General features: G+C 43.1%; 1 protein-coding gene across 1 annotated transcript in view; it reads right to left on the reverse strand.

Annotated features, from left to right (window-relative positions):
* Positions 1-26,754, reverse strand: part of ACE2 (angiotensin converting enzyme 2) — a 63,606-nt gene that overhangs the window by 29,416 nt on the left and 7,436 nt on the right. Inside the window, exons 2-4 of the mRNA XM_066599466.1 lie at positions 15,410-15,568; positions 13,055-13,145; positions 298-441 (exon numbers count right to left, since the gene is read on the reverse strand). Coding sequence (XP_066455563.1) covers positions 298-441; positions 13,055-13,145; positions 15,410-15,568 — 394 coding nt within the window. The remainder of the gene's footprint in view (positions 1-297; positions 442-13,054; positions 13,146-15,409; positions 15,569-26,754) is intronic.

A 26,754-nucleotide genomic window follows, 5' to 3' on the forward strand; every position in this document is an offset into this window, starting at 1 on the left:
GTCATGTGAACAACAAACAGGAAATGACCGTTGCAGCAGCTTCCAGCACTGGAGTAGAGCTGGGCAACATCTAAGAATCTATACCTGCTTTTTATTTTAGCAATTTATCTGCCCAAGTCCTTTTTTATGTTATGATGGGAAATCCCTTTAAGTGCTCTCTAGTGGTGTCTGTTGGCAGCCAAGATGCTATCCTGAATGTATACTTATGCAGGGAATTTGGAGCTTTGTATCAGAAATGACCTCTTTTCTATATAGTCCACAGTTTACCAGGTATTACTGTACTGGAATGTTACTCACCATTCAGTCTAGCTGCCTCGTTTTCCAAATCAACATATTCTTCATAAAGTTTTCTCATCTTTTTTCCAGCTTCTGCTCTCCATCCTTCCCAGGCCCAGAGCCGCTCCTCATAGTTTGTGCTGTCTAACATGATTTGGTCCAGACCTGTGATTGTTAGAAAGTTACCACAATTTAGTAGCACAGGACCGTTTGCTCTGACTTGCAGTATGTTGAGATGAGTCTGTATGTATTATTATTCCCATTGGATTTTCCATCTTCACCATCATAAATGCTTTAATAAAAACCTTTTGATGGCAGCATGTACTGCGCAATAATTGGTGAATCATGGGAGGTCATATTCCTGTGCAGGGGAAGAAGATTCTTCATCTGTCCCTCTCCCTGCTCATGCTCTCTATAGGTCTCTGATATATTACATTGACTCTATTTCATGGCAAGTAACCAATCACAGAATCTGTATCTGTAACTGAGTTTATGCTGCAGTGCTTCTATGCCTGAACGGTCTACAGCCACCCCTTCACTATCCTAGGCCTCCAGGGATTAAATTATTATCCCCTTCACTACCATAGACCACAATAAATGTTGACAGGTTTAAGCGCTGACAACAATGGTACGGTGGGGAAGGTAAGTAGAAAACTTACATCTCCACACTCAGCAGGTTAACTACTTTGAGCCCTAGCTTATAGGGCTCAAAGTAGCTGACAGAGTCTCTTTAAGGCCAGTTTCACATGAGTATATTACGGGCACATTTATGCTTCTGTAATATGGACAAGTGTCACGACTCAATCGCAGGTCCACTGACCCGAACTTAGAGTATCATAGGAATCTTTGGTGAATGGTAGAGTTGGAAGGGACCTCCAGGGTTATCGGGTCCAACCCCCTGCTCAGTGCAGGATCACTAAATCATCCCAGACAGATGTCTATCCAGCCTTTGTTCGAACACTTCTATTGAAGGAGAACTCGCCACCTCCCATGGTAACCTGTTCCACTCATTGATCACCCTCACTGTCAGAAAGTTTTTTCTAATATCTAATATGTGTCTCCTCTCTTTCAGTTTCATTTAATTGCTTCCAGTCTTTCCTTGTGCAAATGAGAATACTGGCCTACCATCAAGGCTACGGGTCACGTCTCTCTACACAATTTTTATTTATTTTTATGCCGCAAGCATTTAAAAGCAGGGCATTAGGCTAAGATTTGAATATCCTAAGCTCTTAGCGAAATACTATCTTTATGGCGATTGAGCCAATATCGCTGTGGGCCTTTACCTCTGAGTATCACTGAGCTTTGATCTCAGTCTTACCTAGAAGCTTATCTCAATAATTTGAGCTCCCAGTGATACATTATCACTGTGGTTGGGTCAACAATTGTGTGGGAGCCAATCCTCAAGCAGTACTGAGCTTTGAGCCCAGTCCTACTTAGGAGCCAACTGTTAATGCTTTAGTGTGACTGGACACCATCCAGTAACTTTAGCCAGAGATCAGTCTTTTCACTTGGTCAATGCAAAAAATGCCCTGAGTCTCCAAAGCTGAAAACCTTTGCAAATAGACTTTGAGAGCGTGCATTTTAATTGACGGATTATTTTTTCTGTCTATATAAGCACTAAGACTATATCAACTATGTGTAAGCCATCCAAACATCCTTATAGGTCATATCTAACTTGGAAATTAGCTCAAAAGTTCTTCTCCTGAAGATCCACACGCTTAATGTGCTGAAATGCCTCGAGAGCGATATATCTGATCAACTTAAGAGAGTGATTTATTTGAGAAACCGAAATAAGACTCTATTCAGTCTCTTTTACCACACAGCCCTGACCATTTAAATATGGGCTACGTTAGTGGTTTATCTGAGTAATTAAATGAGACTCCATTTAGTCTTTCTTCTCTCATAGCTTCGACCATCTTGTTGTAGGCTATAGGCCACAAAATCCATGGTGGTAGAAGTCGGTGATAAAACGACTGAGGCGTATATCAATAACTGAAGTCTAATAGCAATCAACCCCTGTCTTATTGGGTTTGAGGCTCATGTAAGGTCTTTCAGAGATACTCATCCAGGGTACCTTGTAATAATGTTGAATTCACTATAAAAAAAGACCTAAGTACATGCACCCATATTTAATCATATCTGTGAAATATGAAAATGTTTATCACTGACTTCATGAATTCATTTAGAAACTAAAAGGCCGAATTTATAATTGGTCTAAGTGACTAACCTTTTTGTTTAATGTGTGTTTGTCCCACTATTCTGACATGAAGTGGTATTTATGATCCCTGTCATGTAATGTCACCACACCCCTCATGCCAGTATCTGTTACACTTTTCATGTTAGTATCTGTGCCCTAAACATATTGGTTTTTAGGATTTAATAAGAAATAAAGATTAGTTTCTTTTAATAAAGTCTTCTCTGTGAAAAGGGCTTTAGTATCCTAGAATGTAATTCATCTGGACCTGGAGACTTTAATTCATTTAAGTTAGCTAAGTGTTCCCTTACCATCTCTCTGCTAATAGATAGCCTGCATTCTTTTATTCCCCCAATAGCACAGGGAAGATCAGATGATGTTACATCTACTTTCTGAGAGAAAACAGATACATAATAGTGTGATAGACATGATGATTGCTATTATAAAATGTCTATCGATTAATATAACCCAAATGTATTTTGCTGTTGTAATGACTTTTAGCTCAAGAGTTTAAAGGACACACACACAATCTAATCATGGTATTTGCTAGCCAATGGATGGGTGATGTATTTGCTCTAAGTACATAGAAGTTGCTCAACCAGTTTCTAAGAGTTAAAGGGCCATAGTGTCGTGTATATCCTGTGTTTAATACTGAGTGTTTACCTAGCTCCCTTCCACTCCTCATCCTGAAGCTAGGTAAACAATGATTCATCACTACAGGGAGATGACTTCAGCTAGGACAAAACTCCATGCTGCCTCAACACTTGGAAGGGGGTGGGCAGAGAGGTGGGGGATTCTATATGATCCAACAAATGAGAATCTTATATGTTACTGATGTAATCTGTTGCACGCCCATTGAAGGGCGGTTGTCATGTGTTATAATAAAAGGCTTGAGCCTCTACACATTGTAGAGACTCTCCCGGTTTTAGACAAGCATTTGTGTCTGATTCTGGTCGACGATGTGTGCACACGATACTCAATTCGGAAAGCGACAAAATACCCCAAAGCCTGCTGGAGAAATCATAATCCACATCAGTGGAGTCCCTGGGTGAGCGAGTGGATCTGTGAGGTCACAGCCTGGAACATACAGAGATCGGCAGATGGCACGCAGAACTCAGGGGCCCGAAAATCTACAGAACACGGTAAGATTGCTTTATGTAAATCTACCGATGTGAGCTGGGTTCTGACTGCTTTTCTGCCTGTTCCTGATCCAGACTGGACCTTCACTGAAAGACAGGTAATAACTCTAGTTCTGTCCACTCGGAAAACCACCACGTTACCTGTCTAGGGGTATTTTGTACGCTGTGTATGCTGTTGTGTCTGAGACGGTTAAAAATTGTTTATGCAAGACCAAGAGATAAATTCTGTGAGGGTTAATGTGTCAGAAGGGCGGACTCGGCTGTTTAAGTCTGAGGGAACACGCCAGTGACACGTGCTCCTAGGTAAACTAGTGTGAGGTTAGGAAGATTTATGATACGTATACTTACCTTTATGATTGAGCGTGTTATGTTCTCATATGTGAAAAGGTATATATGCGGGGAATATAGCCGTGGTGTGACGGCTGATTTCTCCAGAATATTATTGAGGTTTTGGTCATTGAAAATAATCGTCAGTCTCTGTGTATAGCTAAAATGTCCTGTCTAGGACGTGTACAGGAAGTGCTCTTCGGGATTGCTAGTAGACCTTGGGTTGATATAAAGGTAGATGAGATATATATATACCCTGAGCCGTTGTGGGTATTCTCCAGTAATCCCGTCTGTTTGGTACTATAGAAAGAATGTGCAGTGTTTATTGTTGGGGGGAGGGCTGCTGATAAGAGTGAACTGAAAGCTTTTTCCAATTAACCCTTTCTGTTTACTTTGTCGTTCCCTGTGTTTTGTAGAATTAATGTGCATTATAATTCTGAGTGGGAAAGAGAGGTTATATGGGAAGAATTTTAAGAAAGCAGATTTTACAAGAGAAACACTACTGTGCCTTCGAATAGAATAGAGTTGAGCAAAGTGAGCAAGGACAAAGGTCATAGAGCTTGTGATTTGGTTACTGAACAATGGGAAAGGACCAGGAAAAGTTGCAGAAAGAAATGTTAGGTCATGGACAGATAAGCAGAAATGAGTATGGACAGATAAGATAGGCTGTAGAAAGTTTACAGAAGATGAGCAGGAAGCCTAGCAGAAAGAAAGGTGTTTTTAGATTGCTAGGAGGAGGTATAACGTAGTTGAGAGATTGAAGAGGGGAAAGCATGTAGGGGGGTATGTGTATTGCTAATGAACAATGTAATGTCTTTGTGTTGACTACAGCCCCTCCCTGTAATGGCGGCCGTGCTTGCAATGTTTACAATCCAACATAGTGTGACTCTGCAGTAAATGTAGTGAGGCCTGCCCCCACCCTGAAGTTACTTCCCCCCATGTGCTCACTTTCAGGGTGTGTGATGTTACTTTCGGTCCCTCCCCATCCGGGACAGGACCTGGCCCCGCCCCTTCCTCCTCCAGCGGCCTTTTTGCCTCACCTGGGAGATTTGTAGCCCCGCCCCTTTCTGCCTCTGGCAGCCATTTTGCTGCACTTGGGAGGCCTATATTTCCCAATGCCACTGTATCCAGTGCTAACATCATGATTGTCTGAAGTAAAGTTTTGTTTGACCAGACTTTGTTACGCTCCAAGATGTGGCCACTTTGGATGTGTGATAAGTTCAGGGAAACAAACCTTTGTGGAGATGCAGCTTGGGACATAGTAGATGACTAAGCTGGTTTATAGTGCATGGAAGGTTGGAGTTGATGCATGGGGGGCAGAGACCAGGAATACATGACAGGGGACGCTCTCTCATGTTCCCAGGGGCTCTGTTTTCCACTGCCCGCTTCTCCAATGGATACTCAGACCGATGATGTTATGGAAGGCTCCTACAGATGAAATAATTTCCCTATAGTCACCCAGCAAACTTTTTCATGCAATTTGGTGAAGTAATTTTACTTTTTATGTGAAGAAAGAGGGACTGAATTGCCCAGAGTAGGAAGTTAATTGATCCGTATTCTTTAGTTTTTCTTTAAGTCTTTGGTATATTCTAGTGTCAATTTACACTGAAGCTATAATTATATTCTGACAGGAGAGTAAAAGCTAAACGCTGGCCATACCCTGAAATACTATTACACTGGGTGACGTAAAATTTGAATTGTGTGGCGCCCCCTTGTGGTAAAAAATGCTAACTGCGACCTGAAATAAAAAAAACAACATTTTTTTTTTTGTAAGGAGATTTTCGCTCAGACTTCGCTGTATACAATGTCACCTTGACCTACAAAGTGCTTGTTTTTGTGCCTCTTGGTTTACTAGTTTGAACGCAATGACTCTTTTTCCATTGAGTATTCCGCTTCAAAAGGGGGGAGGCAGAGGTGATCTGGGCCATAGATGATCTAGGTGTTGTAGATCAGCTATTGGGTTTGAAAAAAAAATAAATATAAATGGAATAAGATGACAAGATTCCGAGCCATGTGAAATAGAACATCAGCACGATTATTTAGTACTAATTCAGTAAGAAACTGCAGGTATGCAAACAGTTATCAGAACCTCTGTTGATAATGCATATGTTGAGCTTTTTGCAGATGGTACCAGGGTGAGGACTGATGACTCCACATCGGATATGCAGTGGTCACACAACAAGATGTCCTAGAAGCAGAAGCTCTGCCTCCGCATGTCACAGTACAAGAAGCGGAATTGAAGGCCCTCACTGAGGCGTGTAGAGTGGCGAGAGGTAAGACGGCAACCCTTTACACTGACTCCTGGTATGCATTTGGCATAGCTCATGATTACGGCCCAATATGGAAGGCCAGACAGTTTTTACCTCAACAGGACAACCAATTGAGAATGGTGCAGCGGTACAGAGTCGCATGGAGGCCCTGCTTCTACCTGACAGAGTTGAGAGTTCGCACCGATTCCTACACTGGAGAGGCGAGAGACGACACCCTCGCTGACAGCGCAGCAAAGGCAGCGGCCCTCAAGCCGTGGAAGAAAGAAGAAAGATACTGACAGCATGAGTCAGTGGTAAAAAACTTTGGACATTGACAAAAACTTTGGACTTTGATATGCTAAAAGACTTTTACAGTTACAAGCCAGCAAGGAAGAAAAGAATAAATGGACTAATATGGGAGCAGCAGAAACAGGACAGCGTGTGGTGAACGGTCAACAGCACTTGCCCACCACAGTTCCTGTATCCCATGATGGCCCAGCTGATGGACGCAAAGACCCACCTAGTAAAGCAGCACTGACGACGACGCTTGAAAGAAGTTGGGCGACTTCTGGGTTCTCTGTAGCTGCTGCATCATTTGTCCGGTTTAGCATGATCTATGCCATAGGTGAGTCAGGGCAGAAGTAAATTTGCCACATCACACTTGCCGGGACCACTCTACCCATTTCAGGGATCGCAAATTGACTACGTTCAGCTCCCACATGTTGGGAAGTATGACTACGTGCTTGTTGTTGTTGATGTCTTTGCAGGTTGGAGGCCGACCCTGTTACCAAGGTAAACAAGTAGGTAACCGCAAAGAAGCTCATGAATGAGGTAAACTGTGAATATGGGGTACCAGAAGTGATTCAGAGTCAGACAGAGGTATAAACTTCGCAGGTGAATGTAACATGTCATGTCTGCTCTGGGTGTATCCCAGGCCTTTTACATACTGTACCACCTTTAGTGTAGTGGAAAGGTGGAGAGACATAGTGGCACGCTAAAAAAGTAAGATACTTAAAAATGACGCCACTTTGGAAAGACTGTCATCCAATAGCCTTATACAGTGTTAGATATGAACCCAGGGGGGATTATACATTATCTCCCTACGAGATTGTTTGGGCTAGCCCCAAGGCTAGGTTGTTACTATCCTCAGTAGTTACAATTACAATCTGATGTGTTGACTAAGTATGTGATTTCCGTTGTTAAAGAACTAACCAAAGCCTATGCACAGGTGTTCTCTTCCAGACTCAGAGGCAGACACTGGGACACATATCTTGCAGCCTGGGGATTGGGTGTGCGTCAAGAAGTTCCTCAGGAAGCACCCTCTTGAGCCCCGATTTGATGGCCCCTACCAGGTGCTTCTGACTACTGCCACAGCTGTGAAACTAGCCGAAAGACTTACATGGATCCATGCTTTATACTGTAAGAAAGCTTCAGATCCGGGAGACCAATCTTAGTTGTGCCAAAGACATTACTCTGGTTAGGGCTAGTGAGAGAGGAGGGTGGCAACTGGAATCCTTAGTCGGAAGAATATGAGGGTATGGTTACCTTCTAGTATAACTCGTCCAATGCTCAAGTAGCCGCATATTCCTTCGACTATTGTACTGTGGTCCCGTGTCTAGGCACAAGATCCCACCGCAGGCCAGATTTAGCTCAGTCCAGCTGGTTATATGACTCATATACCCGGGGAATACAATATGTTCGTGCCACTGATAACGTCTGGGGAGAAGACTGCCGTTATTGGGGATTAGTGGGATGGAACGCAGGAACAGACTAGTCCTATAAACCGCGAAGTGCCTTAAATAAGAAAAATAAGAGCGGGAAATCCCTAATTAGTCGTATAACCCTCCTTGAGAATAATAAGGACAGCAGGTATTGGAAGGCTGAACTTAGTATGTTGCTTGGTTTTAATGCGGTTTTTACATTAACCATGGGAGATCCAAGCCCGGGGGACGGGGAGACTTATAGTCTGGGGACATACCGGTACGGGAGGACAGATCCCTTAGGGAAGTTTAAAATAAGGGGTATGGTAGATGCATCCGAATGGAAGCCTTCACTTAGTCCCGTGCCCATAATTAACCCCCTCCGCCGTAAGATAAAGACCTTGACGAACATGATGATCATAGCCAACCCTACCTTTTGAGGACACCTTGACAGTAGCGACTGGCTACTCTGACCAGAATCTCTGGTTGGAGATGATGAGGTACAATGCTAACAGGAGCAACAGGTCTAACTGTTGCGTGTGCGGTAGTGCCCGACTACACTCGGGGATGGTCCCCCTAAATCTCCCTGTAGATGCTGAAGAGTGGTTTGTTAGTCTCTTCACGAACATTTCCGCTAATTACACTGTCCGTGAGAAATGGAAGAAGGAATACTCTATAACTACTTAAGTGTTTTGCACCGGAGAGAGTATTACTGACTACCCTGGAAACTACACCTGCCAGGCAAATAGGCAGGGTGGAGGGAGATTTTTGGGGAACTCGCCAACGGGTATTGCTCCTCCTACAGTATGATAGGAGGGGAATAGATGCAGAATCAGGTCCAGTCCTTAGGAGACGTTTACTGACTTTGTGGAGACATGAGGTAGAGGACCCGCCTGGAGGGTAATTGGACAGGGGAGTGTGCCTTAGTAAAGCCCTTATGCTCCTCCACATCCTGTCAGACACTAACGTTTCCCTTGTTTGAAAAAGATGAAGAGCCAGTTCTGATAATGCCAACCACGTACGCTACCAAAGAAAAGGAGAAATGTACTAGTACTGTGCCTGCCCCGATCTCCTAAGATGGATTGTCAGTGGAATTCCCATTTGCCTAGGGATAGTGCAGAAGACCTTAGGTTCCGGCGAGGTCACACCCTGTGGGGTGTTAACTTGTACAGATAGAGGGTATGGATGCCCGGAAATGAGCCCAGGGAATCCATGGCCTCCCTCTGAGGTGAGGTAGGGATCCCCCCCCTCCTAGGAGTAGGGACTTACGGGCAGTGGGAAAACCCTGACGCAAGGGTGAGGCGACTTGGACGTGTTCACCATTAGGACTATCTCCAGGAGGGACATTGGTGTGGGTGAAGATTAGGGAGTCCCACACCGTGCGTACCTGTGCACGCTACTAGTATTGTAGCATTATGCTAGAGCGAGAAGAGAGACCCCTGGTGGTAGTTTTGATCTACACATGTACATTGACGTCATAGGATAGCCAAGGGGGATACCTGACAAGTTTTAAAAATTAGAGACCAAGTTAAAACTAGATTCGAGTCCATTTTCCTGGTCATTATGGTAAATAAATGTTGACTGGATTAATTATGTTTATTATAATTAGCAGTGGTTTATAAATTATACTAGAGACGCCTTATAGGGACTAGTCGACCAATAGGACCTACCTCGACTATGACTTTTTAAAAAAATAGAATGGCCTTAGAGACGACTTTAGCTAAAAAGGGGAGTGTCTGAAAGATGATAGGGGAGACTTGTCATACCTACATCCTAGACGACACGTGACCCGCGGGTAAAGACGCAGTTGCGATTAAGAAGCTGACCGCACTAACTAAAAAGAGCTAACTTTTGGGACCAGCACTCGCCATGGATGAGCGGGTGGTAAAGGATCCTGGCACAGACGGGCGTCGCTGTTGTATGTGAACTGATGGTTACCTTTTCTGTTCTAGTCTGCTGTGTTATCCCCTGTGTCAGAGAGACCTGTGAAACTGATGCTGGAAAAGCCGCTCCCACCATGAGTTTGCTGAATGCATCCCCAGAAGGAGTGGACAAGTCCTACACCCCCTTGAAGACCCTAAAACGAACCTTCAACGCGCTCCAGTTATAGGCTCATGCGCAGAAAACTGTGAAAATTAGATAGAGAATTAGAGGATAGACATTTTAAGGGGGGATTGTGATAGACATGATGATTGCTATTATAAAATGTCTATCGATTAATATAACCCAAATGTATTTTGCTGTTGTAATGACTTTTAGCTCAAGAGTTTAAAGGACACACACACAATCTAATCATGGTATTTGCTAGCCAATGGATGGGTGATGTATTTGCTCTAAGTACATAGAAGTTGCTCAACCAGTTTCTAAGAGTTAAAGGGCCATAGTGTCGTGTATATCCTGTGTTTAATACTGAGTGTTTACCTAGCCCCCTTCCACTCCTCATCCTGAAGCTAGGTAAACAATGATTCATCACTACAGGGAGATGACTTCAGCTAGGACAAAACTCCATGCTGCCTCAACACTTGGAAGGGGGTGGGCAGAGAGGTGGGGGATTCTATATGATCCAACAAATGAGAATCTTATATGTTACTGATGTAATCTGTTGCACGCCCATTGAAGGGCGGTTGTCATGTGTTATAATAAAAGGCTTGAGCCTCTACACATTGTAGAGACTCTCCCGGTTTTAGACAAGCATTTGTGTCTGATTCTGGTCGACGATGTGTGCACACGATACTCAATTCGGAAAGCGACAAAATACCCCAAAGCCTGCTGGAGAAATCATAATCCAGATCAATAGGAATTTAAAGGTTCGGCCTTCTCAACATCATTCTTAACCAATTCACCATTTTCATGCTGTAAGAATCCAATAGAATCTTTGACTTTTCTTTTGCTTTTGACATACCCCCCCCCCCCCCAAAAAAAAAAAATAGATATTCCACCCTCTTTCCATTTGATAAACATATTTTTCTTCCTTTTTAACATGTGTGCAAGTTTTGTGTTGTGGTCTCTTTAAATGATTCCCATTCTTCTTTCTTTTATGGATTGTTAATTATTGTGCTTTGAGAATCTCATTTTGCAATATTTCCCAACCTTCTTGGACATTTCTGTCTTTAAGAACATCCAGGCATTAGATTCTTCCTTTCCTCTTTCTGAGTTCATTCAAATCTGCTTTTCTGAAATCCAACCTTGAGGTCTGAGTCTTCTTAGGTCTTCCTCCTCTTTTTATACAAAATTCAAGGATAGCATGATCACTGTCTCCTAAGGTCCCATCCACCCTTACTTCCTCAACCATTCCCTCCCTGTTGGCATGAATTAGGTCCAAGATAGCAGATCCCCTTGTTTTTTCTTCTACCTTTTGAAAGATAAAGTCAGCAAGAGCGGATAATAATTTGTTGGATCCATTACTTTTACCTGAGAGAGATTCCCAACAAATGTCTGGATAGGTAAAATTTCCCATGATCACTATGTCATGCTTTTTTGAGAGCTTGGCCATCCGATGGATGTAGAAAGAGTTTATTAATATCTTCTGCTTGACCAGGTGGCCTATAGTAAATACCTACAATGGTGTACTTTCTGTTGTTCTCTCCTTGTATTCATACCCAAACAGTTTCTACAGAACTCCCATGCTCTGAAGCTTGAAGCTCAGTGAAGATTAATGTTTTCCTAACATAGAACGTAACATCTCCTTCCCTTTTTTTAGGTCTGTTTCTTATAAATAAGTTGTATTCTTCAAGCCTTGTATTCCAATCGTGTATCATTCCACCACGTTTCCGTGATGCCTATGACATCATATTTCTCTTCCTGTGTTAGGAGCTCTAATTCTCCTTGTTTGTTTGTTTCCCATGCTTTGTGCATTTGTGTAGAAAGATGTTAGTTTGTGATCGGTGTCTCTTGCTCCTCTACTTGCCTTCTGAATTTTTTGTCTTTGTTCTTTCTTTCCACTTCTAATAGCGAGGTTCTTAAATGTATTCATTAGCTGTATATTTTTACCTGCCCTTTCACTTCCCTTCCCATATTGTTCTAGTTTAACCCCTTCATGACATGGCCTATTTTGGGCTTAAGGACGCAACAATTTTTGGCGGATTTTCTTCTCCATTTATCAAAAGCCATAACCTTTTTATTTTACCGTCGATGCGGCCATGTAAGGGCTTGTTTTTTGCGTGGCGAACTGTAATTTTTATTGACGTCATTTTTGGGTACATTAACTATATTGTAAAACTTTTATTTTTTTTTTATGATAGCAGGGAGAGAAAACGCATCAATTCTGCCATAGATTTTTTTTTTGTTTTTTACAGCGTTAATCATGCAGCATAAATGAGACATTCTATTTTTTCTGCGGGTCGGTACGGTTACAACGATACCAAAATTCTTACATATTTTTTAGGTTTTTCCACTTTTCTGCAATAAAAACCCTTTTTATGGAAATCTCTTTTTTTTTCTAAATCACTGCATTCAAAGTCCTATAACTTTTTTATTTTTTGATGTACGGAGCTCTATGAGGGCTTATTTTTTGCGAGCCGAGCTGTAGTTTTTATTGGTACCATTTTCGGGTACATATGGCTTTTTTGATCACTTTTATTGCGTTTTTAGTGAGGCAAAATGCTAAAAATTAGCATTTTGCCTCAGTTTTTTAACGTTTTTTTTAAGCGCTTTTTTCCGTGCACAGGCTCTGCCATGCCTTATCGCTTATACAGTGAGAGCCAGCCAAAACACAGAGGGAGAGCGCTCCCTCTGTGAACTCTTTTCCTGCCGCGATCTACTTAGATCGCGGCAGGGAAGGGGTTAACAGCTGGGGGCGCATCTCCGATGCCGACTCCCGCTGCGGGATAGCACGGGATCATATGTGATCCCGCGCTATCCCCAGGACGTAAGTTTACGCCCTGTTGCGGGAAGTACCCCGCTCCCAAGACGTAAACTTACGCCCTGGAGCCAGAAGGGGTTAAAGCTCTCCTAATGAGTGAAACAAGGCGCCCACCAAATATATGCTTACCTGTTACCAGAACACTCATCCGTATTACAGGTGCATAACTGTGTCCGTAATTTGCTCATGTGAAACTGGCCTATATAGAGGTGGCCATAGCCTAAATTGGCCTGAGCCATTATTTTCATCAGAAGTTAATATACAAATAATCTTCTGTAAATTAATAAAGGTGCTGTGAAATAACAAACCTGGTTCAAAGGCCAAGCATCTGGTTCCATCCGGACTGCATACAGTTTGTGTGCTGTAAATTGTGCTCATCTCATTTAAAATTGCATTCAGCTGCAAATACATAATTTTGATAACATCTAAGAAATTACGGAAAACCTTACAGATTGCGCAAACTGATGAGTTAACTGAGAGATTAAAAAATATATGTATATAATGTAACATGTCTATGTGCTAAAGGGGTTTTCTGGGGCTAAACTATTACTGACCTGTCCTGAGGATAGATTATCAATAATTGGGGTCCAGCGCTCAGGATCCTCGCCAATCAGCTGATTGAAGAGGCTGTAGTGATAGGGTGAACACCACAGCATCTTCTCTGGCCTGTGATGTCATGTTCATTGGTCGCATGGCCTGAGAGCAGCTCAATGCATGGGACTGACCTACAATACTCGGCACAGCCAATATACAGGGTGGGCCACAGTAAAATATCCCGGCACTGCACTCTTATACAGGCTGTCTAATAGAAAATCTGTCTTTGTGTCCATAACAACCAATCACGGCACAGCTTTCATTTTACCTCTTTTGTATAGGAAATGAAAGCTGTGTGAAATGAAAGAGTGTGATGCCGGCTACTTTTCCATGGCCCGCCCTGTACAATGTAGGGTGCTGTACCTGGTATGGACTGAAGTGGTTGTGGCACTCACCCGAGTGCTGCTGTCAGTTCAATCAGCTGATTGGCAGGAATTCCAAGAAGTGGACCCCCACCGATCAACTATTGATGAACTATCCAGAGGATATGCCATCAATACATTATTCCCAGAATAACCCTTTAATGTAGATATAGATGAACATAGAAGTTTACACTGAATGGCTCATTTATTGGAGACATCTGCCTTTCACAATTGAAAATATGGAAATTAGACAAGTGACCCCGCAGTGGTAATTAGACACGTGATCCCACAATGCAGCATAAAGTCAGGAAGGGCTTGGTATTGCAAGTAAAGTTTCTGCTGAAATTAATAGGAATTTGCCTGCAATACCAAGCAGTAAGAACGAAGATGTCTACTTCTTGCAGAAATCAGTGCAGGGCACAAGCACGTCACCCCGGTGAACAACTGACTGGTGTTCTGTGTGAAAAACCAATAAAATTCTACAATTGATGCCCTATCCTGTGAATAGGCCATCATTAGATCCCAACTGGGCAACCACTTCACACCTTGAACTATGGAAGTATAATTTCCCAATTGCTATGGGCATATTACAAAGCACTGCAAACTATGGCAAGTAAAAATCAATGTTAGTGCCCCTCCTCACCCCCCCAAAGAAACAGTTTAATTTACTTATATAACCATTGATTTCCCAGTGTTCCAATTATCAGAAATATCTTCCTATGTATTTGCACAGTGACAAGAGGGCAAACTTTATTGGCTTTTCTTACAGATTTGTTCTTCTGTACAGTTTTTTCTGTGAATTCTAATTTAGTGCTTTCTTAAGCCTCTGTGAAACATATTACAAATTTGAAATGAAAAAAAGACCCCAATTGGGTATATTCACACTCGTAAAACCACAATTTTTCATTTGAGTGCGATGAAAATGCATCACATTGCTGCACCTGAGATTTTTGCAACGGTCTCAAAAGCACATGTTGTTCCAATAGTAAACAAATAAAATTTCATCCACACGCATGAAATTCGCATTTACATTTTTTTTTCTGTAGGGAAGAATGGCTGATTCTTGAACAGAACTTCCAAAAAACATAGGACATGCTGGGATTCTTCTAAAAACAAATGCCCGTATGAATTCACCCATTTAAAATGAGTTCTTTTCATGTGAGATTTCTGTGAAACTCATAGAAAACACACTTGAAAATCGCCTGCGCAAATTCACCCTTAGGCTACATTTACACGGGCGAGCGCAATATTGGGCCGAGAAACTCGGCCCGATATTACGCTTGCAAACGTGCGTTTTTCACATGGATGCGAGGCATATTTAATCAGAAATGGCATCACTTCTGCGAAATTGGGATCAAAGGATCGGAAGTGTTTCCCAATGATTTCTGTGGGAAACATCCCATCGTACTCGAATGCACATCGCAAGTACCATGTGATGTATTTTAAGGTCCCATTGAAAACAATGGGTGAGGCGTTCCAAGGGAACCCCCAAAGACAGAATGTGCAGAGATTTTCTTTTCCTCATTGCTGCGAGGAAATGTGAATAAATCCATTCAAAATGGATTTCGTATTCGTGTGAGTTTTATGTGTAATGCATAAAACTCGTGAAAGATTCTCGCCCGGGTGAATGCACCCTTGCTAAGATCACCAAAGATTGTGATGCGCAAGTTTAGAATTAGATACATTTGCTTTTGCCGTTCTACTTACTCTTGCGTATTTGTCATTTGGTAGAATGGCTGATCCCTTATTTCCCAGATAGATGAGCTGTAATTTCACCGTGTCGTTCGTGACGTCATCTATTGGATATTGTGCGGAGAGGTCACTGGCGTTCTTGTAAAATTCAGACCACGTTGCTGCAGCGGCATTCTAGAAAACAAAACATATATATATATATATATATAAACACTTTAAGGCCCCTTTCACACTGGACACTGAAAATCCCGGAAATGCTGGATGGAGTGCATGCTGGACAAGAACGGAACCAGATGGACTCCATTGACTATAACGGGGTCCATCTGGCTTCCAGCATTCTGCCAGAAAATTTCCTGGACAAAATAGCGCAGTATGCCGTACTATTTCTTCTGGGATTTCGTCATGGATCAGCCCTTTGAATGGAGCCTCCGATGCAGATGGGAATGGGCCGTAAACCAACATAAGTCAACACATCATAGAATGTGATAATATATTGAAATAAACTGCTTTATTGTAAAGATTGTGCCTAAAATGCAATAAATACAATGAATTGTACCATATCATGCTGGAAAGATCAGTAAAGTATTATACAGCAAGGATCCCGTGTAGAATCAGTAAGCTAAAAGATATCAAATTGTTGTTACTCATATTACAGATTACCTTCAGTACCACCTCCAAACACCACCCTAATCCAGACTACATCACTTCCTTTTTCTTTATCAGGTTGTCAAATTTACGCAGCAAATATATCTAGATTTGGATCAGACATACTCCTTTCCTTAGGATAGGCCATCAATATTAAAGTCCATTCACACCTCTATTAGGGCACCCGTCACATTTATGCCTCTCTGTTCTGTTTTTGTAGCAGAAAAATAGAATTAAACGTTTCAGTATTTTTCACCGTTGCTTATAATGAGGGTTAAAAAATGGATTGCGGTCAGTTTTCTTCCTCACAGACTACACTATTTATTCTGAAAAAAAGGGCAATTTAATTAAATGGAAGCAATGGAGATAAAAACGGAAATGTATCATTTTGTTTTTCTATTCCAAACATAGAACAGAATGACAGAATTGTGATGGAATGCCCTAACGCAGGGGTGAATGGGCCCTAGGGTTTTTTTTTAAACCTTTAAGGTGTAGTGGCCCAGAGGGTCCTGCAGAACACATGTCACACATGTCCATGTGCTTCCCTTGGGCATAGAAGGTACTGCAGGTTAGAGAAACCCTGTTTCTCCCCTTCCTAAGCTCAGAGCTTAGCATGGCAAATAGCTGGCTTCCTATTGGCTGTCTGTCACGCCTCCATTGATTGGTGGATGAGTCCCAGGCTGGAAACGATTACATGAGTGTTGCGTCCTTCGGACGTGCAACCTCAATAACATAAATCAAAGGCACAACTGTGCAAAGGAAACATAACACTATGGGGAATACTCTCCCTATAGTCCCCTAACCCGGGAGGGGGCCCTGCCTACTCGGCGGACCGATTGCTCTGACAAGTGCGAGCCCGCACGCGTGCCTGGGCCACTAACAAGCCCCTATCAGGGAGCCCTAGCACAAAATAGAAGCGAAACAGAACCAAACAAAACAGAAAAGAACTTAGCTTGCATGGAGAGCTTCCGCCAAGCTGTGTTGCTCCGTCGCTGTCCAAAATGCAACTGAAGTGATTGACCAGCACAGGAGATAGTTCTGGCCCTGTTTAAATAGGAGCCAGGCTACTCAGCACCAGGTGCTGACTGACCTTCCTCCTGCAGCTACCGCACACCTCACCTCCCGGAGAAGCAAGGGCACACCCAAAACCTGGTCTGGCCTGCAGATGAGGTGCAGGGCTCAACACGGCTGCAACAATGAGTCCTTATGCAGAGTGGGTGTGGAAGAGAGAAAGTGCAGGAATCTAGGGAGGAAGTGAAGGAGGAGTTAGTATGCAGTGCGAGAAGGAGTGAGGAGTTGGAGGAGAGAGGAGCATACAGAGAGGTAGAGCCAACCGAGTGAGCAGTATTCTTCTAAAGCCAGCAAGGGTGGCGAGGTCCCACCCGTGACAACCATCTTAAAAATCCAGTGGTCTCACCCACTTTGGCACGCCCAGCTGGGCCATTGCATACGCTGAGCCTTGGCATCACAAACAGAATAAAGCCGTCTCTGTGCCGCATACACATGGTTGCGGTAATGCAGCAAAACCAGAAGTGCAACCACCAATTTAAAAAATCTTTTTTTCAAAACTGCAAGTAATCCCCAATCAAAATGTCAGATAATGGAGATAACCCTGTTGGCATCCAGCCAGATGTTGCAGATGCTCCAGTAGTCCCTCCGGATTCACCAATTGTTGCACCGTCAGTTGTCATAGCGCTTGCAGATCCTGCCCCAGCATCTACTAGTCCTTCTAGTTGCGCGCCTTTAACAATGCCCTACAGTCTAAGGGAGCCCTGGTTACACAAATATGGTAGCGAGCGCCATACCCATTAGCAACGGAACAGAAAATAGAAATCCTTATGAGACAGTTAGAGGGAGCCGCTGCCAGGGAAGTTAAAACATGGCTGTGTGAGCATTAAAAGACGGTAGAGGACATCTTTGCGGGATTGCAGACCATTTTTGGTCCAAAATTAAAAAACGCTTCTTCAATAAGAAACCGAAGTTTGGGGAAACTTGAAGATAGTACGCATTGTCCTTACAGGAAGATATGAAGCCGTAGTGCGTGCCGAGCCTAAGGAGGCGCTGGTGCTGATCAGACCCTGAGAAGGCAATTCATTGATGGCTCATTAACTGAAACTCTTAGGTGTCAACTGAAGATGTTATCAGTACAGCACCCCGTCAACAAATTTCTTGAGTTTAAAGAGTTGTCCATAAATATTCTGGGTACAGAGTCTGAGACTGCTGAGGGGGAGGAGCCTAAACAGGGGATTAACCTTCTGTGTGATGATAATTGTCCCGCCCTCGTAAGCGAGACGTGAGCATACAGGCTGAACAACCTAGCAGTGACACTGAACCGTTACTGGAGATGTAGCGACAAATGACTGAACTGACTCGGGTTGCAGCCCTGTGCAAAAAAGTTAGTGAGATGGAAAGTCCACGCGCTACCCCCTAGCCATTACTACCTAAGCACAGGCTACCGCCTGGACTACCTATGCCGACCGGATGTTATCCACACCCCTTGCGGCCATTTTGTGAACATTGCCGCCAAACCGGACATGAAATTAACACATGCTTCCGTTTAAATGCACAACTCCTAGGAAGAAGGACTGTACCCCAGGAGGAAAAACAATAGGTCCCCATGCCCAAAGGGAGATATCTAAGTATGTCGACCTCCACCCGGAAGTAATGATTAATGTGGATGGGATACCATCCCCGCTCTGCTTGATACAGGTTTACAAGTGACCACTATCCAGAAATGTGATTTTGAGAAATACTGGTCCCCAGAAGTTCTCAGCTCATTAATGTCATAGTAAGTTGGTACAGATCATCTTCAGCACCTTAGAGAAGTACTCCAAGTTCTCATAGTTAATGGCCTAAAAATCAAACCTTCGCTACAAACCAGAGTGTGCTACCTTGGACATATTGTGAGTGCAGAAGGAGTTTACCCAGATCCAGGCAAAGTCACTGCAGTACAAAATTGGCCTACCCCCAAAACACTAAAAGATGTCAGGAGCTTCCTAGAATTCATGGGGTACTATAGACGATTCATTCCTAAATTTGCCCAAATTGCAGCCCCTCTTTTGCGAGGACATCCCAAAGACAGCCATAAAAGACCATTGCCCATCAACTGGGAAAAACAACAAGAACAAGCGTTTCAGACGTTAAAAGAAAAATTGACAACCCCTCCTATACTTGCTTACCCCGATGATACGCTCCCATTCAATCTATACATAAATGCCAGCTTCAAAGGTTTAAGTGCCGTACTCAGTCAAATGCAACAAGGGAAGGAAAGAGTCATTGCATATGCCAACTGTTCTCTAAAAGGCTCAGAAAGAAACAATCAGAACTACAGCTCTATCAAACTGGAGCTACTTGCACTAATCTGGGCAGTCACTGAACAATTTAAAGACTATCTAGCTGCTGCAACCTTCACTGCCTACACAGATAACAACCCAGACACCCATTTGAACTCAGCCAAACCAGGAACAAAGATGGCGCATTGGAGCAAAGATGGCTCTCCGGACTGGCCAACTTCAGGTTTAAAGTCGAAGACCGTACCGGAAAAAGCAACACAAATGCTGATGCTCTCTGTAGACTAACAGATTCAGTAGATCATTCCCCTGAAATTGACCTATTTGAAGATATTAAAATGCCAGACTTTACACCTCATCTACTCCAACAAAATTGTCAAGCTGTATTTACTAACTCTAATTCCTTATCAGAAGCTACAGGCACGCTGCAAAGATGGTTTCTCTTACAGCAAGATAGCAGGACCTTCAGAGATATGCAAGATTATTTAACGACAGGAATCATTCCCAAAGGAATCTTACATAAATGTATGGACTTAGAATTACAACGTCTGTAGAGACAAAGGAAAAGACTTTCTCGAAAAGAACCTAATCTTCAGAAGTTCCATCGACCCAGCCTCAGGAAATGGCTTACACCAAATACTAATTCCCTGCAGAGACGGCAATGAAGTCTTGCTTGCTTGTCACGACCAATCTGGACGTTTCGGAGTTCATAAAGCAGAAGCAATCATTAGACAACGTTTCTATTGGATAGGGATGCGAAATAACATTGAATGTACGGTACTATTGTGTCTTGTCACCACCGGAAGTAGTAGTGGAGACAAGTGACAAGCAGGTGACCACTGCCATCTGCTGTGGCGGGGCTGCTCCTGCCCCCACTCTGACTGTAGCCGCCGGCTGTGCCCTCCCAGCAGCCCTGCTGTGACTGCATCTCCCCTTACTGGCCCTGCTGTCACTCTCGATCCATCGGCGGCAGTCTCCCACCTCCACTCCCAGCGTGGCCAATGATTTATTACTGGGATGGAGGGTTAGGGTTAGTTTCTGTGTAAGGCTTACATTATTTGCTGTGAATACTTTGATGTTACTGCGGTTGTACAGCTAATAATGTAAGCCTAACACTGAAGCTAACCCTAACCCTCCAGCCAGCCATAACTACATCCCCATGCTGCTAGAACCTGCTAGGACCTTCCTGCCGGCAGCCAATGAGGACCTCAGAGGGTGCACCTTAGCCTTTAGCTCTCAATGTAGGTCTCCACCCTATTGTGGTGGTGACAAGATACAAAAGTACCGAATGTACTACTTGTGAAACTCGCAGGAGATCTAAAACTGATCAGAAAGCCCCTTTACACCCTATTGTTTCTACCAAACCACTTGAACTGTTAGCCATTGATCACTTGAAAATGGAAACTAGTAAGTCCGGGCTTAGTTACATACTCACTCTCATTGATCGCTATGCTAAGTTCACTGTTGCCATTCCAGTAAAAGATTTGACCACCAAAACTACAGCCGCCATTGTATGGAAACACTTTATACTAAACTATGGATGCTCCAATCAAATTCTATCTGACAGAGGACCCGCCTTTGAATCCCAACTATTCTAAGAATTATGTGACACCTATAATTGTAAGAAACTCAGAACGACCACATACCATCCTCAAGGAAATGGATTATGTGAAAAGTCAAATCAAACAATACAAGAATTATTAAGGACTATTCCACCCAAACAGAAAACCCCTTGGCCACCTTACTACCAGAACTCATCTACACCTACAATAACACCCCTCATTGTTCTACAGTATATACTCCCTACTAACTCATGTTTAGACGTCAAGGAAAATTGCCCGCAGAATTTTTCGACAACTTATCCAAAAACTATGGACAGCCAACATTTTCTACAGACACATAGGAAGCCCAGAATAAGTTATACAGATTATATGTGACACGTGTCACAGGTCAGATACTGATAAGAGCTCATTACCAGCATTCACTGTGAGCTATAAAATGATGATAATTACAGTCATAATAATCTGCTCAAGAACCACCAGCCTCAAAAAAAATTGCGGATGCATGTATTTCTTTTCATGGACACTGGAAAAAATCCCCTATTTTTACAGACTGCGCAGGAATTGGCAACCCTGACTGTATGGTCATTTACAGCAACAAAGATGTGTTTTAGAATATACTGTGTTTCCCCTGATAATAAGACCTCTCCCAATAATAAGACCTACCCCAATTTCTGGATGGGGGGCTTGAAATATAAGCACTTCCCTGAAAATAAGCCCTAGCTAGGCTACATGCAAAAAAAAAAACAATACTCACCTACCACCAGCGTTCTGGTCTTCCCGCTGGTCTCAGTCGCTGCTGCAGGCTGCTGTGTCCTCCTTCAACCCAACAGAGCATTTCTTCCTTGAAGCGGGGCTTGACTACCCCGCCTCCAGCAAGCTAATGCCCTGATTGGGTAATCCAATGAAAAAAGCAGTGAAAAAAAATGCAATTGCATTACGGTATAGCTTTTACAGCCCAAGATGTCAGCCTGTGTGACCCACCTTGGAGATACAGGGCAATCCATTGCTTTACCAGTAGGGTCGCACTTCTGTATAGTGTGGCACACCTATCTGTGGTTGGCGTTTTTGGTATCCGTTCCCATGTGCAGACTGTGTTTGTTTGCAGTCACTCCTCCCCAATCTGAGCTGGGTTGAGTTGAGTGACTGCACATTAGTCTGCACAGAACAAGTAGCTCCTCCATATCATAGTATGGCTCTCTGCATTCCACTAGGGTTTATGGCGATTGAGCCTGCCCTGCAGTCTATCCGGTGTTGTATTATTGGCTTCCTTTTTAGTGAATAATGTCTGTTTTTCTCTCACCTCAGTGATTTTATGTTTACCTTAGTTTAAAAAGTAAAGAAACGTTTTTTTTTTGTTTTTTTTTAAACAAGCCCACTCCATGCACCCTCCATAACTCAATGATACATATTTACGTGATGCAGGATGGGAGGGGCTAATATGAAGATGATGAAGGTAATTTGGGTTTGTTATTAATGAGAGCTTCATACCAATCAATCAGTGACAGTAAGTTTATACTTAGTGTTAAAAAGGAGGTTCTACAGAATCAGAGCTGTTCATTAGAAGGAATACTGTACCGCCTACTATAAGGCCTCCTTCACACGGGCGACACGGCATTGGCGTGAGAAAATCACAGCGATATCGCATCGCTGCACCGTGTAGCGCTACAAAGTTGCACGTGACGCTACAAAGTTGCGCGCCTTTGTAGCATCACATGTGAGGATTTTTTTTGGGGGGGGGGGGGCTTGAAATATAAGCCCTAACTGTAGCTGTAACTAAAGGAAAAAAATAGTATACATCACCTCTCCCGCGCTGTCCGGGGCGCCACAGCAGCTTCTCCCCAGGTCCCGGAACTGATTTTCTTCTTCATCTTCTGGGCGGGGATTGAAAAATCCTTGCCTGCTGGAAGCGCTGACTGTGATTGGCTTCCACTTAGCCAATCACAGCCAGTGCTCAAAGAATGGCTGTGATTGGTTCAATCACTGCTATTCATTGAGGACTTGCTGTAATTGGCTAAGCGTCACCCAATCACAGAGGTGGGGATTTTTGAATCCCCAGCCAGAAGAGAAAAAGAAGATCAGTGCCGGGACCTGGGGAGAAGCTGCTGTCGGGCTGGCAGCGCGTCTAAGGTGATGTATGTGTGGGGTTTTTTTTATGCATTTGCTACTGTCAAAGTTGCATCGCATTGCACAAAAGCCTCATTTTCGTGCGATGCAACAGAAAGGAAGGCTCCATAGGGAAACATGGGCTACAAAACCTCACGAGTCGCGGGCATATCGCCGGACCCTCAAGGTTTATGTGTAATTTTGTAGCATGAACTCAGTTGAAGCACTCGGCTCTTTCCAGTAGGTGATCGGAAACAGAGCGCTGGGTTTTACCATCCAGACCCACAAAATGCCAAGATGGGAATTCCACTTTATTGAATATTAGAAATCACCTAAGTGTTCTCCAACCTGTATAAGTCTCTGTGTTCACGGAACTCATTGGTGACTTCTTCTCCTGTACAGTAGGGATACATTACCCCATATTCAATGGCGCATTTAACATTGGGCTGTAATAACAAAATTTGTATGTTTTTTGCTTATACTTGTATAATAAGGCCATTTTCTACACTAAATAAATACTATTCAAGGAAAAGAATTGTGAACTTTTGGGCAACTCTTTATGTACCAGTAATATACTACATAACTATAGTCCACATAGTCCTATAATACACCATATAGCCATAGTTGACAGCACTGTAGACTTATTATAGATGTAGCAGCGCTAACCATTGGTTCTAATAGACAGGATCTTTTCACTCGCCTATAATGCGCTAAAATCACGCTTGTGTGAACGAGGCCTGAATGAGATTGTGCTGCTATGCCAGGCACCACTGCTATGCAATGTGTGGGCTGTGCCTAGTATACAATGGACAGACCACAGCACTCACTAGTGTGATATCTCTTTAAATAGCTGATCGGTGAGGATGTTAAGCATAGGTCATCAATATTAAAGTCCCGTAAAACCCCTTTAAGATGACTGTGGAGCACTTGTATCTAGGCTTGAGAGCAAAGTACCTTTATAACTCTGATAACTCGATGATGTCATTATTTGGAGATTTACAGCAGTGATTATACAGTTTCTAGATTCTGATTAGCCTTTACTATAGATGACACATTTCCATTGCAGTTTTATGAATACTCGTATTGGGTATTTCGGCCATAGAAGAAAGCAAATAATTTAAAGGGGTTATCTGCTTTGGATGATCACTTTTTGTAGGAGGAGTTCCCTGAAAGCCACCTGATTACAGGTTGTCCCACTGCTTGTACCCCCAGCAATCACCTGTAGACTTCATTGATACTTGTTAGCAAGTGTTAAAACCACCTACAACGCCACCACAGGGTTTTAGGAACCCTTCACAATTGTGGAATATTTCTGCAAGACACACTCAAAAGCGCAGAAAATTCCAAATGAAAAAACGGATATATGCATATGGGTAATAGAGTGGAAATCTGCAGCAGATTAGGGGCTTCTTCACACAACCATATTTGCGCATGTTTTTGCATGCGTAAAAAAGGATGACCTACTCTGTCTTTCTGAGTTTTGCACAGCAAAAGCCCCCATAGAAGTCTTTTAGAGGTCCGCAAATACTCAAGGGGAGGCGTGAAACACGGCGCAAAGCCCCGAAAAAAAGTACACATCTGGACCTCAGTAGGCTGAGGTGCAGACACACGATAAGGAAGTGAAGGTTTTACGGTCTCTGAATTAGTGTTGGGGGGGTCACCAGACCAGCAGACTTTTTAAAGATGTTTGTATTTCTGCGGTAGTATCCTTTTAAGAGCAAATTAATCACATCCATGTCTGTGCCTTGTCATAAGTATGTGTGTATAAATATGTATCTATTTCATTTTAGCGTGAAGCAGAACCCTGCGTTGGTTCGGAAGCTTACACTAACATCATGTTTTTTTTGTTCGCCGTTAAAAGGTATCATATCTACAAGATGACTTGGTTTCTCTTGCTGGGAACAATCTCATTTTGCCAAGCATATTGCACACACAATACATAATAAATAGCAACCACTGATTTCAATGGGTTCATTCACATGTTGGTATTTTGTGCTTGCAATTTGGTTGCATGAAGAAATACACAAGATGCTCTATTTTCTGCGCATTTGCGCAGCACAAGGGTCCATGGTAATCAATGGGTTTGCGCAAATGCGCCACGAACATGCAGGAAACCTGCGTAATTGCAAAGCATATAGGCACAAAATGAATGAGATTCGGGTCCTATATATTTGCGTGCGCAGTACATTTGCACACATAAAAAACACCTGAGCAATACGTCGGTGTAAATGCATTTCGGCTGTGGCATGTTTGTGTGGCTGAATCGTGCTCACACCCTTGTGAACCTGGCCTTAGGCTGGCTTCATCGGAGCGTATGTGTATTTGCACGCACATAAGTGTAGTGTTTTTGCAGCACTTTTTCTTAAAGGACTAACTTACATAAACCTAATTCAACCAAACCTAGTGAAAGAATCAGAGTTGCAATTCCAGGCACAGTCCACAGACTCAGTTAGCATTGTCTCTGAATGTCACCAGTTCTTTCTTACCTTATATAACCTCGGTAATGCTAGATTCTGCTTGAAGGGGTTGTCAGAGTATAAAAAAAATAACAAATGGCTCGGCCTGTGATAAAATAACACAAGAAATGGTACTTACCTCCCAGGAAACAGCAGAGCGGCTTTGGTGATGATCCAGCTGTTAGCACAGACCAGATGTTAGGTGGCCACTGCAGCCAATCAGACGCCACAGTGTTGCTTTTTTGAACTTCTGGCATCACGGCGCCTAGGATGAAAGCGCTGATGAAAGGAGAACGGGTGCTGATGCTGTGGCCTCTGATTGGCTGCAACTCCCAATTCTTATAAGAGTGTACAAAGTCATAGACCAAGCATCAAGGAATAAAATCCACAAACAAATATTGACCCATGGATAGTAAAAGGCGAGAGCCTGGAAATAGGCTACTCAGTAGGGAAGCACCCAACCACCCCTGAGATCCAAACCAGGATTTTTAACAATAAAACAAAACAACAACATGAACAGAGCAAGAGACCCAACGAGCAAGAAAACAGAGAGTGAATGAAAGGGGAGAAGAAAAAAAGAAAAAAGGGGAGGGGAGCTGACACGGTGTAATGCATGGGAAACTCCAAGCCAAGAAAAGGGTTAGCTCAACTGGATGAATCTTGAAGGAGGTCAGAATAATCTGCTGAGAGCTGGAATTCCAATAAACCAAGTTTAGAAATGCTCATAGAAATAATGCAGAGTAGATGTAAGATCTACCATGTACATAACATAATTCATTTTGAAGAGCCAAAGAGCCATGCCGGGGGCAGTCTACTTTTTCCGAAGTTAAGGGATGCAGGCTCTGGTTGTTATTCTGAAATAACACAGCAGGGAGCATTTGTATACCACCGAAGGAGTCTTGCAATGATGGAGAAGGAGGAGCACAGGTGGATCGAATGGCCCACAACCAATGTTTAACTTTTTGGACTCCCATAAGAGAGAAAGGACCCTGCATGACCAGAAAATGTGGAGAAAGGAGCCCTACTTGTTACCACACCTCCAACTTAGTGGGATTACTGCAGGCATAAGCACAAGGAGGCATGTCAGGACCCTGTACCAACGGGATAATATCTTACAATTGGTCTCTTCAAAGCAAAGACTAATAGCCAATTTTTGTGCTAAGATGCACAGTTGCTGATCAGAAGATAGGGACAATGCCAGATTAGTTTCCCACTGCAGTAAGAACATAGGAGGTAGTTGGTCTGGAGGGAATTGGAGAAGCGTGTGTGAGATAGATAGATCCTGGTGGACGGATCTGGTGCCC

The sequence above is a fragment of the Eleutherodactylus coqui genome, chromosome 4 (genome assembly GCF_035609145.1).
Source record: "Eleutherodactylus coqui strain aEleCoq1 chromosome 4, aEleCoq1.hap1, whole genome shotgun sequence".
NCBI lineage: Eukaryota > Metazoa > Chordata > Amphibia > Anura > Eleutherodactylidae > Eleutherodactylus > Eleutherodactylus coqui.